The sequence below is a fragment of the Meleagris gallopavo genome, chromosome 10, assembly GCF_905368555.1.
Source record: "Meleagris gallopavo chromosome 10, MGAL_WU_HG_1.1, whole genome shotgun sequence".
Lineage (NCBI taxonomy): Eukaryota > Metazoa > Chordata > Aves > Galliformes > Phasianidae > Meleagris > Meleagris gallopavo.
In genome coordinates, this window is record NC_139413.1 from 24660284 (window position 1) to 24679017 (window position 18734).

At 47.0% G+C, this 18734-nt stretch overlaps 2 protein-coding genes across 3 annotated transcripts; one reads left to right on the forward strand and one right to left on the reverse strand.

Moving 5' to 3' along the window:
• CYB5RL (cytochrome b5 reductase like) lies at nt 1-9459 on the reverse strand. Of its 2 annotated transcripts, none has more exons than XM_085231140.1 (6): nt 9182-9459; nt 8800-8948; nt 7522-7609; nt 4291-4395; nt 2665-2868; nt 1-1036 (listed from the first exon to the last, which is right to left on the reverse strand). In XM_085231140.1, exons 1-6 carry the CDS (start codon nt 9362-9364, stop codon nt 833-835), a joined length of 933 nt encoding a protein of 310 aa, XP_085087266.1. In that variant the 5' UTR covers nt 9365-9459; the 3' UTR covers nt 1-832. The 2 variants fall into 2 exon arrangements, with proteins under 2 accessions (XP_085087266.1, XP_085087267.1); XM_085231141.1 differs by having other exon boundaries at nt 9152-9459.
• Nucleotides 9460-9543: 84 nt separating this feature from the next.
• MRPL37 (mitochondrial ribosomal protein L37) lies at nt 9544-14174 on the forward strand. Its single transcript, XM_010716294.3, has 7 exons — nt 9544-9982; nt 10764-10947; nt 11410-11525; nt 12034-12219; nt 12452-12609; nt 13147-13350; nt 13952-14174. Exons 1-7 carry the CDS (start codon nt 9601-9603, stop codon nt 14027-14029), a joined length of 1308 nt encoding a protein of 435 aa, XP_010714596.2. The 5' UTR covers nt 9544-9600; the 3' UTR covers nt 14030-14174.
• The last annotated feature ends 4560 nt before the right edge of the window (nt 14175-18734 follow it).

Sequence of the window (18734 nt, forward strand, 5' to 3'; positions counted from 1 at the left end):
TTTATTTGACAGTAACTTCAATTTAATGAACCTGGACTCTTACACAACACTTAGGGGACACAGAAAGCAGACAACCATCTTTCCTGATGGATAGCAGCTACACTGATGCTTCCCCACAGACTTTTAGGACATTTTCCTCCTCCCTCCAGACAGCATTGCAAGGGTTAAGGTTCAGCACAGACAATACAAATCCTCCTTGAGCACCACACACAATTCCACCCTCACATATAGGTGGTCTTTTTTTTTTTTTTTGGTACATGACTGAAAAGGCTCTTTTCACAGAGCAGCACCTCCATCCCCATATCAATGTATTAGAGGGCAACTGAGGCACAGGGAGGCTGAAGAGACCTGCCTGGCATCACCCAGCAAGATAACAACACTGAAATGAACCCCACAGACACCAGAGGGTCACGCAGTGCTCTGCTGTTCCCTTGGCCTCTTTATCTTCTCCCAAGCATTAAATCTCTCCAGGGTACAACCAATGGGGCACAATCAAAGCAAGACATTGGTCTTCATATTACAGCAGAGGTGTACACTTGGATGCTTCTTAATATCCTTGAAAGGTGTCTCTCAAAATTCCATGTAAAGACTTCCACTAAAAAGACTACACTGATCTTTGAGGTATGGGTGATTGTAACAGCCACTCTGGAAGGTCACCTGATCTTTAAAACGCTCAAGATTGAGAATCATACTGGAAAATATATTTAATCCAAAGGCCTATGAAACTATAGGCATAAGGATCTGAGTCTTTTGCTCCAAATCAGTCATCTCAATGTCTTTGAACAGGATGTCCTAGTCTTGGCCTGACGCTCCTTAGTTCAGGAATACCTTGCTAGAAGACAAAACAGGAATCTTCTTCAACTCCTGCAGCTTTCAGATATCTGTTCATGTCTTCAGTGAATGCAGAAGATCCACAGATTAATACAAATGGCTTTCTTCGGCAGGAATTTATTATTGTCTTTATCAAGTCCTCATTTAGGCGACCAGTGTATGTGTTTTCCTGATAGCTCCAAGGAAGATTTTCCAGAGAAGTTTCCTGAAAAGGCAAAAAAGGACAGTAAAAAGGACAATCAATTGCTTACAGCTGAATCTCCCTCTTCCCCTCAGAGTACTGCAAGGGATGTTTTTCATCCTTGGGACTCCAACTGGCATAGCAATGATCCAAACCAAGACCTGTGCTCCTCTTGCAAAGGCCAGATAAAATACCTCCCTATCACTGGATCTGGCCACTGAGTCAAACAAAACTGAGTGTAACTACTGCCAAATAACACTGCAGGACCTACTCCTTTGGGAGCCACTACCCACCATGCCTTTTCGATTCCCAAGTCTTCAGTCCCAATTCTATTCCTCCCCACTGCCTTTTCCACTCCCCCAAGCCTCCTACAATTCCATCTCCCTTGCCAAAGCAACTGAAGAAAACCCTGCTCCAGACACAGCTCTGATCCCATGAGCAATGTTAGATCCCATGACATTAGATCTAACAGGACCCCCTACTGCTATTAATTAGAAGCAGAAGGTGTTTAGATCTGATAGTGACAGGCTGCAGAGCTAAATACTGGGACAGACACATAGAATCCTAAAAGGGAAGATGCACCACTCAGCACCGGAGTACAACAAGCCTGTTAAGAGAGGAGAGACATGTACGTAGGGCAGGCTGTGTTGACAGGGGTCAGAGAGGGTCAGATGGGTTTCTTGCTGCCCTTCACTGGGTTGAATTTCAAGAGCTTCTCAGGCTCTTGAGAAAGCACTGTCCTGAGAAGAGCATCTAAGCTATGTCACCAGATCACACACCTACAGAGCAGTTGAGGGGATGCCCAAGCACAAGTACTTTTCCTCTATAGCCAGACTCAACGTGCCAAGACCATATGTGGAACATAATGTATGAGGCAGATCCACCATGAGATACAAAAAATGATTCATCTGAGAAGCTAAAAATGCAATGGGATTCATTCCCTTAGCATAAATAATTCTTTCTGTATCTTCCCTGCAATGAATCCTCATTGCTGAGGGAAATAATTTTCATCTACCACATCTGTGCAGAACACAGGGAACTTTGGGACCAAATGAGAACGAAAAAGACCGCTGAAAACATAAGACCACTGAGAGGTATGCCCTCATCCTATGAATTTGGCACAGAAAATCATTTTACAGAGGGGGCCACAACTTCAGAAAGTTTAAAAATGGGTCAACTAGGGAAAAAAAATTGCTGGGAAGTTGGTGCTAACGTACTAGAATAAGAGAGGTGTAGCCACGAGCAACAAATGGAAGATAAGGACAGACTAAGGCACTGGTATTAGGAAAGCAGAAATAGTTTATTTGCTGTGAGGCTCCTAGAATAAAGCTTTCTTGGCATAAATGTTTTGGTGCAGCAACAGCTGTCTGAAGTGAAGGGGGAAATGATCAACAGTGAATATGAATCAGTGGGTTCTTCCTGACAGAAGAACTGCCAGTGGAGTTGAAGAGGGACAAGAAGAGAGAGTTGTTTCCCTAAAACTCTTCAGGCTGTTGGCAGCACAAGAAACCATTTAATAGATCGAAGAACAGCAGCAACTGGATCAACAATAGCCTTGATGGCTAGGAAAGAATTAGCACCAGACTGACAGAAAAGGTTCATCCAGCACAACAGAACAGTCACATAAATATACTTCATATTCATTCATTTACCTGGCTTAGGATGTAAAATATTCTGATGTTCCAGTATCGAGCCAGATCCTGGAGAAGAGGTTTCAAATAAATTTTTTCAAACGTACAAAAGCAGCCAACAAGAGTTACAAAGGTTTCATCCTCTTCATCATCCGTTATGGACTGGAGAATGGGAAGCATTGGTGCAAGACCAGTGCCAGAAGCCAGCATGAGGAGTTCTCCATGCTAACAAAGGAACAGAGAATTCTGAATTAACCATCAGGACTGGAAACAAAGGTGCTCATTGCCAGTTCCTCCTTGCTGCCATGCTGCTAAAGGGTCCCTAGAGAGAGGAAAACATCAGGACATGAACTGCTACATACAAGTCTTCAAATGTGTTTTTCTGTAAACCCCATCAAGGACTACAAATAGCACTTTCAAGATTTATATAATCAAACTTAATGAAACTGGATTATATCCAAATAGAAACATTTATCCTAACTTTAGTTGCAGTTCAACTGTACACTTTGCTGACCCATTGTTTGTTGTTTTCTTGCTGGAAAAGATAGCTATTTATTTTGGATGCTGCAAAACACAGTCCTGAAGGTGCACTGGAGGGAATTGTTTCTTCTTCCCCTTGATCCACACATCATCCTGGTGCATTATTCACTTCTATTAAAGACCTACCAGTGCAGCAGCCAGTGCTTCCCACCTGCAGCATGGAGATCTTCACTCATCTACCTGCACCAAAGGACTTCCACGATCAGGACAGTTCTTTATAGCAAGAAGTTCTAAAGATTGCTCAGGTACTCAGTAAACTACACGCACAAGGATCACCCTGGCAGTCCCTGAATGAGTCACTTCTAGGCAGGGCTGCAGTGTTTTGTCCCAGATGACCTGGAAGCTTTTAAGAACAGAAGTGAACAGTAGCCTCACACAGCAGGGAGGATATTACGGGAAGCAGAACACCACTGCTCTACATGGAGCTTGGCCAATGGGATTTTACAGCCCTACTTCTGTTGGATATTTAAAATGAATTAAAAAAAAAAAAAAAGAGTAAGAAGGAAGGCTTTGGGATCTTAATGACCTATGTTTCAATTCTGCTTCTCGTTTGAAAGGTCAGAATTAAGTAACGAAATTAGCGTGCGTGAGAAGCCTTTCCCTGAAACTGGATCTGCCTTTCTTTGCAGAGAGCCTGGTATCAGTAGATGGGAATCAACATTTGCAGAGTGTCTGGGTGATGTGACACCTCACTGGAGCTGCTGCAGTTCAGGGAACACCCAGGAGAGGAAAAGATCAACACCTCTTTTTCACTTGTGCTCAGTCACAAAATACCAGCATTGCTCAAACAAGGCAAAAAACAATCCACACTCACTGCTGGGGCAGAATAAATTTCCTTTGTTAAACATCATGCAAGTGATGAACAGAGAGCCTTGCTAATTTTCCAGTCTCCCACCCACCTCCTTCTCCTCTTCCCTCTTACATATGCTGCAGTTCAATAAGGTGTACTTCCCCCAGTTGACTGCTAATGCTGCAGCACTGCACAATACCCAGGAAGTCCCTAAAATAATCATGAAAACAGTAATCAAATTGATGTCTTCCCTTTGGATTATTAAACAAAGCTAGCTGCCACGAGCTGAAACATCCTACGTCTCTTAGGAAACTAACCTTATTAGGTCGATATGGGAACCCTCCAAATGGCCCACGCCAAAAGGCCGTGTCCCCTTCTTTCCAAGTCTTTATGTATTGTGACATTAGCCCAGCTTCATAGCACTAATAAAAAACATTGCACAAAAGAAAGGAATAATTATACTCTGTTGGAAACTTTCCCAGCTTAAAGTCAATTATAAAGTTATCTACATTTAAACAAGAGGGGGCAAAAAAAAAAAAAACACAACACACATTTCATGCATTTAAAAAGAAAGAAAGATCGTTCTATTTGAAAAATAATTCAAAGTTATACCCAAAACAAAGACATTTAAATTAAATCATATTGGATTCATTCCAGCTTGACTATAATGTAAACACAACCCACTCCTATGCAGTCTGAATTTCCAAAACTGGAAAAAGCTTATCAAAGTTCTTGCTTACAAAGCACGCAGAGAAGAGCGCCGTGAATGCAAAGCACAGCCTGAGCCTTCAAGCATTCTCCAAACCTCAGGGTGTGGGATCTGTAAATGCCCTCTGGGCACTGATAGTTACATAAACACTGCATAGCCCTTCCTTTGTTTCAGTCTCTCCGATGCTGTGTTGATACAATTAGTGACCCAACCAGAGGCTTCTCATTTATAAAACTGTTTTCAGAACAGATCATCTGGATGCCTTTGTGTTTTCACAAAAATATGTTAACTGGGGCTTCACAGAAGGAAAACATTAGTCAAAAAATGCTTTACTTTCCACTGGGCACAAAAAAATCCCCATCATTTTGGCTTTTCCTCATAGGAACGCTAACCTCACTTGTGACTGATAAGAAAGGGTGAGTGAGTTGAAAAGAGAATCATTGAATGGTTTGGGTTGGAGGGGATCTTAAAGCCTACACAGTCCCAACCCCTGCTCCAGACTGGTTGCCACTCACTAGATCAGGCTGCCCAGAGTCCCAACCATGCCAGCCTTAAAGGTCCCATCCAAGCAGCCTTATTGCTGCACGCAACGTGCCATAGGCATATACATGTCCTACTTGATGTTGACAAGAAAGACTACATGCAAAAGAACTGTCAATAACTATGGGAACTGCTCAGAGAACAACAGCTGGCCCATCCTGCAGAAGCCTAACAGCTATGGCAGACAACTGGCCTTGCACAGAAGCGATGCCACTGATAAGCTTGAGGAAAAGCAACGCAGCCAGAGGTCAAAAGATGGAATGCAGTATGTGTCTTCAAAGCCTTCAGCCCACATAACTGAGAGAAGGGTATATGGGGGTATTTTCTGCACTGGACAAAAATCCAGCTTCACACCCCAGTGCCTGGACCAGCCACCAAGCAGCACTGCAGGCAAACAGAACTGATGAACTGTGCACAGAGAAGCTAAGGAGAAGAGTGAGCGAGTGTGTGTCTGTGCTTGCAAGCTTGTTAGCTAACAAAGAGCACAGATACTCCTCCCTTGCAACAAGCTCACTTGAATAAGATATCCTGGCTATTAACATCTATTAGCACCGGTTGTTACATTGAAGACAAACACATCACATGCACACATCCAGATTCTGCCCTGCTGTCAGAAACATTTCATGCTCAGAGGGCTCTGGACAGGTACTGAATCTCATGCAAAGAGCGTTGCATCAAAGGAACAGTATTTGATCCCTACCTTCTTTACCTGCATATGGAAATCTGAGACAAGAGGAGAAAAGTCAACCCCTCTTTATGACCCACTCCCAGTGGACCATGGTAATGGTAACTAAAGCAATCCTCCTTTCTCCAAAATTATTTCTGAAAATCGGAGCAAGAAGTGATTGAGTGGGCTTAAAATGAATTTTTCTAAATAGAAAAAAAATAATTATCTCCTGGGGGGAAACTTCTACACCCAGTTTTACATGGAGAGAAACCCTAACATTATAAAATCACTCAAAAAGAGGGTTATGCTCTGTAAATGGCAACTCCTTCGCTCTTAACTGCAGTATCACAAATGCAATGCTGTAATAACAGGAGACAGAAGGGTTTGAACAGTGCTTGGATTGCATAGTAATAATAATAATATAGTACTTTCCAAAATTGCTTGAATAGTGTGAAATATACCACAACCTACAGAGTGAGTTATAAAAATGGCTGCTTTGCACTGGGTGTTACCAATCTCTTTTGTCACTGCCAGAGAGTAACTACAGCTCCCTTTGGGATGAAAGGTTCTATATAAAGGAAAGGTGTCATTACAATCATTACTATTATTATTGAAATGCAAAACCTGTGAGTAGTAAGCAAGTATACATGAAATTTCACAGTCATCCTGTGAATGTATCCTATTAATACAACTCAAATGCAACATTTCTCTCCCCTGCCACACACTAATTGTCACAAGAATGGTGAAACGACCCTCCCACAGGTATCTTATACAAGCTATACACATTTCTAAAGAACAGGGCAAACATTCAAACATACAATACATAACAGACCTCCAGAATATGAAATCCTGGAAGACTGGCAGGGGACAAACGGTCATTTCCTGGCAGCCACCTGGGACACCCAGCATTCTGTGTTTCACACCTATACTGAAGCCTGCATCTGCCCCCTGAGGAATCATTACTGACAAACACACACGTATCAGAAAAACATTTTCACTTTGGTATTCTCCACACAAACTAATTACGCATTTGTAGGAGCCCTGAAGGCTATATTCAGAAATATTTCCAGCCAAGTTCTTATATAACGTCCTTTTGAATTCCACCAGCTCATCCAAACTGGGGCTGTCACCACACACACACTGATTTATTTTTTTTTTAACCAAAAATAAAAGCTTTTTATGAGGAGTGTCCTTAATGCAAAAATAATGAGTGGGGGAAAGCAACAGCTGGGCAAAGGCTTCCCAAAATTCAATGGTTCCACTGGACTGGCTACTGGGTATGACTTCAAGAATAGATTGAAAAGGCAAAACGAAATCAGGGACACGGAATGGGCGTCTCTTCCCACAGTGGCAACTGCAAGGCTTCTGAGAGGCCTTAATGTTGAGTAGAGATTGTGCTGTGAAGCACTTGTTTGTGTGTCACCTTCCTCTACTTCCAGCTTCATGGAGGAAAAAAAAAAAAGCAGCAATTTTTTTATCAGCAAAGCACAACTGCTTCAAAACAACAGAGAAACAGTCCACGAGGGATTTGACAGAGTCTCCCTTGAAGTGCTGACAGTGTGCTTGGTTCCTAAAAGAAAACACAGCTCCCAGCACCTCAGACTCTAATCTATATTGTATAGACTGACTTACTTTTATTAGAACTTCAAAGTAACCTTCTGCATTCCCTGGGCTAATGGGAGTGTAGGCTCGCTGGACCTCCAAACCGTTCACCACTCCTCTGAGAAAAGAAATATAGGAAACCACTGTAACTTGTGTCATTGACAGATATTACCAACACTTCTGCTTTCTCTCTCTGGGGAGATCAGGCAACGCCAAGGGAGGCAGCAGAACCCCTTCTCAGTGGCTCAGCCTGTGCACAGATGCAAAATGCTCCCCTGTGAGAGGTAAAAATCCACGGGGGACACAGCTTATGATGCATCTATTGTTTTCCTGCTGGTGGCCCCAGCTGTATCCCACATTCAGCTCTTGCATGCACTCCTGGAAGGAGGCTTGGGAAAGAGTGACAGAGGGGAGAAAAAATAGTCTCTTGTGTGCTACTCCTTTTGTTCTGGGATGTACCTTTATTTTTGTGTTTGGACAGCATCTGACAATTAAATAATGAAAGTTGGGGCACAGCCTTAAGTGTGTTAAAACTCTTGTCTATATTCGCTGTATTTTCCTGCAAGCCTTCTCTTTCCATTGAATATATCCACACCGCTTTTCACTACTGACTACAGTAACTGACTCAAGTGGCCAAAGCTTTTCCTCTGCTGCACTGCACGAGAGGGCTGAAGGGAAAGCAGCCAGCCAGCTGTGTACATCAGCTGTTAACACACGAGTAACGTCAACAGATACAGATCAATGGCATCGTAACATGACTTCTGCTTTCTGGCAATGATCACCACAGATGGCAGGGAGAGAAACTTTTCCCAGGTGGCCCCTTTCTGGTGAGCCATTAACTGCACAGGAGGGTTGTTTTCCTGGAAATCAGTTAGAAAATGCCCAGACAACATAAGTAACACCATGTATGCTGAGTTACTCCAAGATACAGAGTCTAAAATACCCAACTTCGAATTGAGCACAGCTCATTGTCCTCCCTGCAACACACAGCAATAAGCCATCTATTGTAACACCTATTCTTTGACTCTTTCTTTCTGCAATTTATTATTATTTTTTTAAAATCAGACCCAGTTCTTTCTGACCCACCAACACAAGGATAATGCCGAAGAAAAGAAAAAAAAAAAACAGAGCTTTGCAATGACTTTTGCCATAAAATTAGCAGAGCTAACGAGCTCACAGGGCCTTTCATCTGTATTATTGCACACCTATGGAATTATGATTTGCCTGGCGTGAAGGCTTTGTCTATGGACAAAAAGCTATGACGGGGTTACATAATGCGGGCTGTTTAAGCAGCACAGAGAACAATACCTTAACACGATGTGCTGTCCCAAACCCAATCGCAGGCTGCCATTCCCTGGTAATTCAAACCTGTACTGGTAGGTGTCCTCTGTTAGCTGCTGCACCGAGCTTATGCTGAATGCAGTAAATGCATCCGGATTGAGCTCTGAATTACTACTCTGCAAGAACAACAATAAATAATTACTCGGTCAGACGGCCGCCTTTGTTATTTCATTTCTCTCTGGAAGCCAATTTAGAGCTGAGGACTTCAGCTCCATAAGCGCAGGCACGGAACGCGAGGCCGGCGCGGACGTCAGCTCTCGGTTACACGGCACGGCTCCGGCCCCACCACACCTCCGTTACACGGCACGGTTCGCAGCGCTGCCTGCGGGCGCAACGAAGCCGCGCTGACCTCCCCCTGTTTCTCCACGAGGAGGTTTTTGTCTCGCGCTGCTCTGGCCCGCTCCCATCGCTCCAGTTCCTTCTGGTACACGTCGTAGACGCACGGCTCGCAGCCGCCGCCGCAGCACTGCGATGGAGAAGGCTCCCGGGGCTTGAGAGCCTGCCACTCCTCCTCCTCCTCGCGCCCGCTCATCGCCTGCACAACGCAGCCCCGCGTCGGCAACGCGGAGCCGCTCACACCGCAGGCCGCCCCGGGAGCCTCGACCGCTCGTCCCACCCCTCCCCCCCCCCCCCGTCCCAGCACGGCGCTGCGCGCACCGCCGCCGCGTTTATCGCCCGTCCCTCCCCGCGGAGCTCTCCCATTGGCCATCTCCGCCGTCACTCACGCCGCGGTCCCGCCCGCCCGCCCTCCCGCCTGCCCGCGGCAAGATGGCGGCGGCGGGAGCGGTGGCGGTGAGGCCCGCGGGGCTGAGGCGGGCGGCGGCCCACAGCCGCGGCATCCTCACCCGCCCGGGCCCGCCTCGTCCCCGCGGCCCGCTGCCCCGCACGCCCTGGACCACCCGAGGGCCGCCACCGGACCAGCTGGCCCGGGTGGTGGAGCGGCGGCCGGTGCGCGAGCAGGTGGAGCTGGACACCATCACGTACGCGGGCCGGCAGCACTTCGTGCCCGGCCTGGCCCGGCCGCGCTTCCCTCCCTGGGACCGCGGCTGGAGGGACCCGTGGCACAGCCCAGGGCCGCGCTACGAGGACATGCCGCTGCGCAAGGAGCGCGGCTGCTTCATCTTCCACCAGCGAGTCCGCATGCTGGAAGGTACCCGCGCTGTGCGGAGCCCCGGGCGGCCTCCGTGCGGGGACGGCGCGGCTGGAGCGCTGCGTCCGGTGTGCGGCCCTTAGGGCAGGAGGGACACGGAGAAGGGACGCGGATCTGTTGGAGCGCGGCCACAAAAGTGCCCCTGGGGATGGAACAACGCCACTGTGGTGGGCCGAGAGCTGTGGGTGTGCCGCCTGGAGATGAGAGCTCCGGGGAGACAGGAAGGTGGCCTGTCAGTGCTTCAGGGAGGTCTGTGAGAAGAAAGGGGACAGACTCTTGAGTGGGTTCCACTGTGATGGGATGAGGGGAAATGGTTTCAAACTAAAATGAGAGAGATGCGCCATCCCTGGAGACACCCAAGGTCAGGCTGGATGGGACTGTCAGCATCCGATGGAGCTGTGGGTGACTCCCTGTTCAGTGCAGGGAGTGGGACCACATGGCCTCTAAGGGTCCTTTCCAACTCAAGCAATTTCACAATTCCATGAACTCCTCCATCAGCCTGCTGTATTGCACGCCCATTGTCAACCTGCCTGGTGGCTTCATTCATAGAGCCATAGAGTCATTAAGATCACCAAGATCACCAAGTCCACCCACCATGCCCACTGACCGTGTCTCTCAGTGCAGCAGCTGCCCTTTTCTTAAACACCTCTGGGATGGTGACTCCACAGCTTTCCTAGGCAGCCTGTACCAATACCTCTCCACTCGTTCTGATAAGATTTTTTTCCTAATATCCAGCCTGAAGAAAATTCACACCTGCGCGTGTTTTTACTTTTGTTTCGAGGGGTTCGGCAGGCGCAGTGGCTCACCAAGACAAAGCTGGTGCAAGGCTTGCCTGCAGCGGTGCTCAGCATCGCCGAGAACCCAGCATACCAGCTCCAGGAACAGGAGGAGGCCGTGCACCGTGCAATTTCACATGCACGGCTCTGGGAGACCACAGAAGTTGCTCCCAGAAGAGAAAAATATTGGTAAGTGTTCACTCAGGCTTCGGTGTAAAGCCGTTCATCAGTGGGAACCAGAGACTGTAACACTACAAGGAAAACTCACACACGGAACTGCTGTAGAGAGAGCCGTGGTGCAAAACTGTCAGAGCCTGGTGCCAACCTTGTAAACAGAGCAAAACAATGCAGTTCTGGAGGTTGGCAATAGTTACACAATGTTACACATAGTCTATGTTGAAGCTTCTTTTAGGCCAAGGACTGCGTTCTGCTTAAGATCAAGTTTTAGCTGATGCATAATGTCAGTTTTTAAAATAAGTGAGGCTAAGCATTACCTCTGCCAACTTGGAACAGGGCTGGTTTGCTGGGTATTAATTTGAAATCTGTGTTAGCAATAATGTTTTATAGCTTTCATATCCCAGAACCATCCGCCTGCCATTAGCACAGCATATTTACTTCATGTGACCATTTTTTTTCCCCCTAATTCTAAAGCCCTGTATTGTTTGAAGACTTGATACATTTATGCCGGTCAATGTCAATGAAGTATCCTTCCCTGGCTAGAAGAATGCTGGCTCGAAACTACCGGATTGCAGCTACGTGGGAAAGAGGTTGGTTGCTGCTGTGCTTGAAAGCAGTTGGCTCTTTTCCTTATCATCAGAGGGCTAACAAAGGCATTCAAAAGCTAAAGGCTTAGAAAAAAACAGAACAATTTCTAGAACCAGTTCTTGATTCAGTAGCACTGCGTGGATAGGCAGCCTTGACTGTTGGCAGGGTCCTTGCCCTGAGGAGATTATTGAGGTGTTAGGCAATACCAACGAGGTGGTGGGAGAAGAGAACCAAGTGTCTTAAAACCGGTTGCTTATTTTTGGCATCCGAATCTGCGTAGTGATCTTTCTAAATGTGCTTAGTTAACAAGCTAACACCAGTAATCAACATTGCTACTTTAGAAAAAGAACCTACGGCTGTGCTATTATTTAAGATCAGTTTGGATGTGAGGGAGAGAAGGAGCCTTGTAGAACAAAGGGCTGCATGAGTGCTGTTGCCCAGAAGCAAACGTATGCCTTTGCCTGATGTTATTTTAGTGATGTTTGAATACAGTCTGATTTCCCTTCCCAGAATCCACTCTCCTTCAGATCCGTGGCCTGAATGGAATACTTATGAACTCTATGACCCCAATACCACCAATAGCCTCCAAGGAAGAGATACTGGCCACAAAAGACCATGTTCTGGAGACCTTCTATCCCATCTCTCCTACAATTGACCTTCAGGAGGTGAATGTGTACCAAGAGCTCAATGACACAGGCAAGTGTTGGAGGTGGCAATTTCCTAGCAGTCCTTGCCTTTCTGCCACACGGCTCTGGGGAGGGGAAGGATGGGAATGGGGCAGTGGGTGTGCAGTGCAGGCACTCCAGTGGTAGTACTCTGGAGAAAAAAAACAGGCAAATTGCTTTAACAGATCCTGAAGATAAGGGAGAAAACATTGGCTCTGTAGTCTCTTACTGAGCGATTTCTGATGTGGTTATCTGCCGTTTAGGTTTCAAAGATGGTTATCCGTACTCTCATCCTCACACTCTGTATTTCCTGGAATCGGCCAACAATCGTCCTAACAGGTTCAGACCAGAACAGCTCCGTGCTAAAATGCTGATGTTTGCTTTTGGCAACGCACTGGCAAAGGCGAAGGTGCTGTATGGGGTATGTATTGGAGACTGCTGCTGTCTTGCTGGGCCTTTGTTCTTTCCCTAGCACCACAGCCAGCGGGAAGGGTTGTGGAATTCCCTTGCTGTAGCATGTTAGAATAGTTTTCAAAGCTGCACTGAGGATACTGTATCACAGCTTCCCACTCCAGAGGTCTTAGTCTAACCTTCAGGTATGGCTGCTGCTATCTGGTGATCCAGAACACCATCTCAGCAGTGAGCACGTTCATGATGTGACATGCACTGAGGTGGTAATAGGTAGAAGCCAGGGAGAAGGTTTAACTGTAAAACTCTAACCCTTCCCACATTTCAGTATGCAAATTGATACTTCACTGCTGGCTGAAGGAGGAATTTTAATTAAAATACCAAATCTACATTCAAAACTTGTTTGACTAGAGTAATTTTCTGGGCAAGGTAACAATACATTTATTAAAATCTTGGCTTTAAACCAAGTAGAATATGCAGAATCAGCAACTACTCATATAATTTCTGTAGTAGCTGGCTTTTTAAATGTTCTCCTTCCCTTCTTTCCTAGAATGATCCCCAGGTTTTGGAGCAGCCAGTAGTAGTGCAGAGCGTTGGCACAGATGGCCAGCTCTTCCAGTTCTTGGTGTTCCAATTAAATACAACAGACCTCGTGTCTAATGATGGCATAAAGAATCTAGTCTGGATTGACTCTGATCAGAATCTGTATGAAAGTGCCCAGTGTGTTCCAGAAGTCAAGAAGAGAGTTGTTACAGTAAGTGAACGGGGGCAAAGCACTCGTGGGCTGGGAATGGTCCTCGGTGTACAACACTTTCACCTCTGCCAAAGGTCTGGGAGCTGGCAGGGAGCTGTGCTGTGAGTTTTAAACCAGCTGTGGGGACTGACGCTGGCGCTGGCCCCGTTCTTACAGGAGAGCCTTAAGCAGGTGTTACTGTCAGGGAGTATTTGTACCGCATAGCATACAAGCCGCGTGCCAAGCTTCATATGAACTCCTACATAAGGATATCCCCATCTGTAATATACCATCTCATAGTATGCTTGTTTGAAATCAACTTGTGCTCTGACGAAGGAAGAGCTTACATGCAACTGTCAGCGTCACTGCGGAGTAAATAGAGCATTGTGGTGTCAGCCCCAGTTACACGGGGAGGGCGTCTCAGGTGGATGGACAAAGCATTCCTGCTGCCTGAGATTTATAGCAGTGGGAGTACCTCCACACAAACCCACCTGGGGAGGGCAGGGAGAGCACAGTTTGGAAGGTACCACCTTTGAAGCCTTATTCGAGCGTATTTAAGGCCGTTGTTTGTCTACATTAATCACTTCACTGCAAACTGAGCATCCGTGTCTTTTCTCTGCAGAAGCCCACTGGAATATATGGCTTACAGCCAGAAACATTCAAGAAGTTTCTGGCACTGTATCTGCATGGAACTGTGTGAAATTCAGCTCAAATGAAAATCCTTCACCAACTGTACCTGCTGCTTCTCTTTGCCAGAACCATCGCATAGTGAAAGAAAGGTGGACTGATGTACTTTCAGAAATAAATTATATTGCTGCAGAAAGTAAAATTTTTTTTAAACCAAATTGTGCCTGAAGAAAGTTTAATTTGAAGAGCTCATCTCTGTGAGGTCACAGAGTGATCAAGTGCATCCTCCTGGATGTTTCCACGGTTACCTGGCAGGAACATAAACCAGTCGTGGTTCCTTTGCACAGCTGCTGTGCTCTGTGTGCTTTTGCACAGACAAACCTATTTTCAGAGTACCTATGAGTGCAGTGTACATGGGAGGTACCTGAGGAGCTTGAACAGGGGAGCCTGAGTCATGCCTTTCTCCTCCTGTGTAGGTTTTTCTTTGCTTTGCTCTTGGATCCTTGGGGGTGTTGTGCTGCCCTGCTCTTAGTTCCCAAAGTACTTAATCAGGGAGACTGGTTTGTTGAACCTGCAGAACTGCAGTTCTTTTACCCCTCCCAATACTGATGAAGGGAAGTATCCATTTTGGGAAAGCGCTGTGGAGCGTAGCATGAAACTTTGGTGCCTGGTAACTGGCAGTGGCTGCTAGAAACACAAAGAATTTCTTCCTGCCACACAGTGCTAGCTGAGCAGGAAGCATGTTCTCTTAAAATGGGGGGATTAAGTATGGGTTTTTTTGTAAGATGAAGGTTAAATTAGCTCCGACCAAATGTAAAATGTTTTCCAGTTCTGCACTGTTACCCTTCAGCACATGGGAAGGAGTAGCACAGCCTGCTTTATGTTAAGGAGTGGAAGAGCACGTACATTTCCAAGAAATTCGTATCACGTCAGTCTCTCGTGTCAGAGACTGGTCTGTGCTTTGTGATCTCATCTGACCATCTGGATGAGCACCTCCGTTGTGTGCTCCAGTCTCAGGCTAACAAACAGCTCTGCTCTGCAGATTTCAGAAAACAGATCCTTGCTCGTCAAACTTGAGATCAGCTGTTGGGCTCAATGAATCGGGATGCGTCTTCTGTGAGTTAAATTAATAAATCTCTCAATAGTTAGGAGAAAATGCTTGAAAGAGAAATAATCTAGTAAGTGTTGCATTGATCTAAATTATGTTAATTCTGCCTGTTCAAAGGGCTGCTCAATTCAGCTCATCTGTTTAAATCTGTAATTTGCACCCGGCTATTTAGGAACATCTTTTAATAGTTGTGCTTTGCAGAGGCTGTTCCAGGTGGTGGTTCTGTCTCTTCAGGCTCGTTGGCTCTCTGCTATGTGGTGGGGGCCCTGCAGAACAGCTGGAAATGACATCGCTCACCCCTCCTGTCGTGGGTCATCGCCCGGCACAGGGAGGCAGCCCTTCTGAGCAGCCAACCCTGCGCTCAGCCGTGCTTGCATTCCTGAGCAGAACAGCTTTGCTAAGGAAGCTGTTAAAAGATCGGTTGTAGTAAGGAGGGGGCATGAAGAGACAGATGAAACACCTCGCATGCTCCTGCTAGGCGGGGTAGCCTGTGGAGGTGGTCTGCATGGGAAAGAGCCAAAGTCCCTTCAGCTGCTTTTACCGCTCCACAAAGAAATCACTGCTAGTAAAGGCAGCAGGAGAGAAGAAACAGGGAGGCTGGAGTCCTGCCTGCACCAGTAGTTAGAGACAAAGCATGGGAAGGGATGGAGGAAGGCAGAACAAAGGCAGTTTTGAAAAATGATGGCAGCAGTAAAACATTGGACACTCAGTGGGGAAATGAGGTCGCTTCAGGTACTAGCTTTGGTCACTCAGAAGCCATGTGAGCTGAGGGGACTTCTGCCAGCCCCAATTTGTGCTTATGTTGCTGGGGGTGTTGCAGCCCCATGTCCTGGGTGAGCTCTGAGGTCCCAGAGGGAGGTCAGAGTGGGCAGAGCTGGGCTCCTGGGATGGCTGATCCCTGCTGCAGATGTCCTGTGGGTGCTGCCAGGCGCAGTGCATGCAATCCAATGGACCCACCCTTTCCTCCGCTGGACTCAAGCAGGAGCTGGGAATGGGGCACAGAGGCACATCTGGGCGGGTATCAATAAGTCATAAAGGCTCATCAGCAGCTAAAGGGCATTACCTCAGCACGGCCCGAGAAACAGACATTAACATTTCATGAACGGCAGTCGGGAAGCAGAATGTGGGAGAACATGCTGGCTGTGCCGCCAGGGAGAGCTGCAAGAAGAGCTCCTGCTCCCTCCATTAGGAGCAGCCGCCAGCGCCGTGAGCCTGCTGAGCTGTTCCTAGGATCCTCTTGTCTCTGAGAGCTGCACAGGCTGCTCCCACTCACTGCAGCGGGCACTCAGGGCACAGGGCAAGTGTGCTGAGTCCCTCACTGCTGCTGAAGATGAGGGCTGTTTCTCCAGCACTGCTTTCCCCTGGCTCAGGCCCAGTATGGGCCTAACATCCGGGGGCTGTTAGCAGTGCCAGCAAGTACACTCTGTACCTGGCTGGAGCCCCTGCTCGCTCACCTCCTCCTTTAATTTAATGAGCACCTACGTGGGAGACAATTATCCCTGGGGCCGGGCTTGGGAGGCTGCTGAGGAAGGAGCTTGGCAGCTCTCAGTGCTGTGTTGAAAGAAACAATCCAAGAGCTGGTGAGCACGGGGGTCCCTACGCCTTGAGGGACAGAGTGCAGAAATCTGCCTTTCTAACCCCAGAAAGTGCTTCTGTGCACCCCCAGCCCCCCCCCCCCCGGCTCTGCCATGAGGAGCTATCAGGCGCCCATCAGCACCCTTAGTGCCTGCACCACAGGGCCCCATCTGCAGTACTGTGCCCAGGCTGCGGGCCCCCAGCTCAGAAAGATGGGGGGTTGTTGGAGAGGCCCAGAAAAGGGTCACGAAGATGCTCAGAGAGCTGGAGCACCTCTCCTCCAATGAAAGGCTGCGGGAGCTGGGCCGGTTCAGCACAGAGAAGACTGTGGGGAGACCTCATTGTGGCCTTTCATTGCAACACCTGCCCTGGTGGTTGCAGCCAGCCTGCAGCAGGGATCGGAGCGAGGTGAGCTTTGAGATCCCTCCCAAATCAACCATTCTAAGGCTTTCCCAGGCTAAAAACTGAATTTGCTCCAAAATGCTCCACAAATCAAGGAAAGCACCACAAAAACAGCCTGTCTCAGGCACTGCCAGCACGTCACCCTCACCATTGCCACAAAGATGGCCTCCAGCAGCCCCAGCCCACAACCGGGTCAGAGCCTGCATGCACAGAGCTCACAGCCATACACACAGCCCGCGCCGTGAACAAACAGCTGTGCACCGGATTCAAATGTTTATGTTGATATTTATTACAGCATGGGGAAGGGGGGGGGGGAAGGGAGAGAACCGTTTCATTCAAAAAAATCCATCCCATACCAATGAAGACAATAATTTAGCTATTCATTTTAAAATACATTAAAACCGGTCCTTTCATTTCCTCGCGTCAGAACAAAAAAAAAAAAAAAAAAAAAAAAAAAAAAAAAAAAGGAAAAGCAGAAAAAAGGAAGAAAAATGGACCCCTTGTTGGGCCCATGGGCGTATCTGCGACGCAACGAATCTTCATTCGGTCATTCATAGCGTTACCTAGATAGCAGTAACCTGACTGTAAGGATGAGTGCCCCCGCCCGCCCCTCCCTACCCCTACAGGGAAAACACAATTAATGCCTAGGAAAAAGAAGGCAAACATTTAAAAAAATTTGTATTACACACTAAAAAAAGTTCTGTCGTCATCTCATGTCTTGCAGTCAGAATAATAAAAACAAGCCAAATGTTCCCAAAAACATTTCAATGAAGGGGTGCGGAAAAAAGACATCCCTTTAATAAAACATTATCAACAAATATCGTACACAAACTACAATGTATAATAATTACTTTTTTTTTTTTTCTTTTTTTTCTTTTTTCCCCTCTCGGTATTTTAGAACCAGACTACAAGGTAAGAAAAAACACTGAAACAAGATACAATGCTTTCAATAATCCGCACAAGGGTCAATCCAGGGAGATAATATTTTACAGAGTATGATATACACGGAGCAGAAATGGAGATTGAGAAAAACGAAGAGCAGTGCAGGGGGTGCCGTACGGTACCCCACCCCTCCCAGCGCGGGGCCCCTTCCTGCTGTGTCCTTACGACAGCGTACAGAGTAGCAAGGATACATCGCAACAACAGTAACTGCTTAGAAAAGATCTCCATCCAGTTCCGACTCACAGAGAAGTGAAACCCCGACAAGAGCACATCTTTAAAGGAATAACAAAGCAAAAAGACAAAGCAAAAAAAAAGCCCCAAAAGAACCGAGGTTGGCTGAGATCACAGCTTCAAAGTCCCAGGGCGGAGCAGCCCTTTGGTTCTCCTTTCTTTCGGTGGATTTAAAAAGTCAAATTGGTGTTAGTGGTGAACCAGCTCGAGGAAGGGAGGGACAGAGTTCTTGGCGTACTCCGGGAGGGGGGACAGACTAACACAGTGCATGCCACAGCCACGGGGAGGGAGATCACAGCGAACCGAGGATGTGATCCTACGGGGGCCACCTGCGTTAGCGCCTTTATCACAAGGTGGTGGAGTCTCTTCATCTTGTTGCTGGAGGAGGAAGCGTTGTGCTGCGAATGAACACAAATAGAACCCAAAACAAAACAAAAAGAAGGAAAAAAAAAACCAACCAACAAAACCGAAGCAAAAAAATAAAACCAACAAAAACCAACCAGGCCTTCCAAACGAAAAC

Bases quoted from the DNA above. Each gene is read 5' to 3' on its own strand.
- CYB5RL (XM_085231141.1), bottom strand. From the start codon at position 9,364: ATGAGCGGGCGCGAGGAGGAGGAGGAGTGGCAGGCTCTCAAGCCCCGG. The intron at 8,949-9,151 runs GCGCTGCGAACC...TTGTTCTTGCAG, and splicing joins CTTCGTTGCGCCCGCAGGCA to AGTAGTAATTCAGAGCTCAA. The intron at 7,610-8,799 runs GTATTGTTCTCT...TTCTTTTCTCAG, and splicing joins GGACAGCACATCGTGTTAAG to AGGAGTGGTGAACGGTTTGG.
- MRPL37 (XM_010716294.3), top strand. From the start codon at position 9,601: ATGGCGGCGGCGGGAGCGGTGGCGGTGAGGCCCGCGGGGCTGAGGCGG. The intron at 10,948-11,409 runs GTAAGTGTTCAC...CTAATTCTAAAG, and splicing joins CCCAGAAGAGAAAAATATTG to CCCTGTATTGTTTGAAGACT. The intron at 12,220-12,451 runs GCAAGTGTTGGA...TCTGCCGTTTAG, and splicing joins CCAAGAGCTCAATGACACAG to GTTTCAAAGATGGTTATCCG.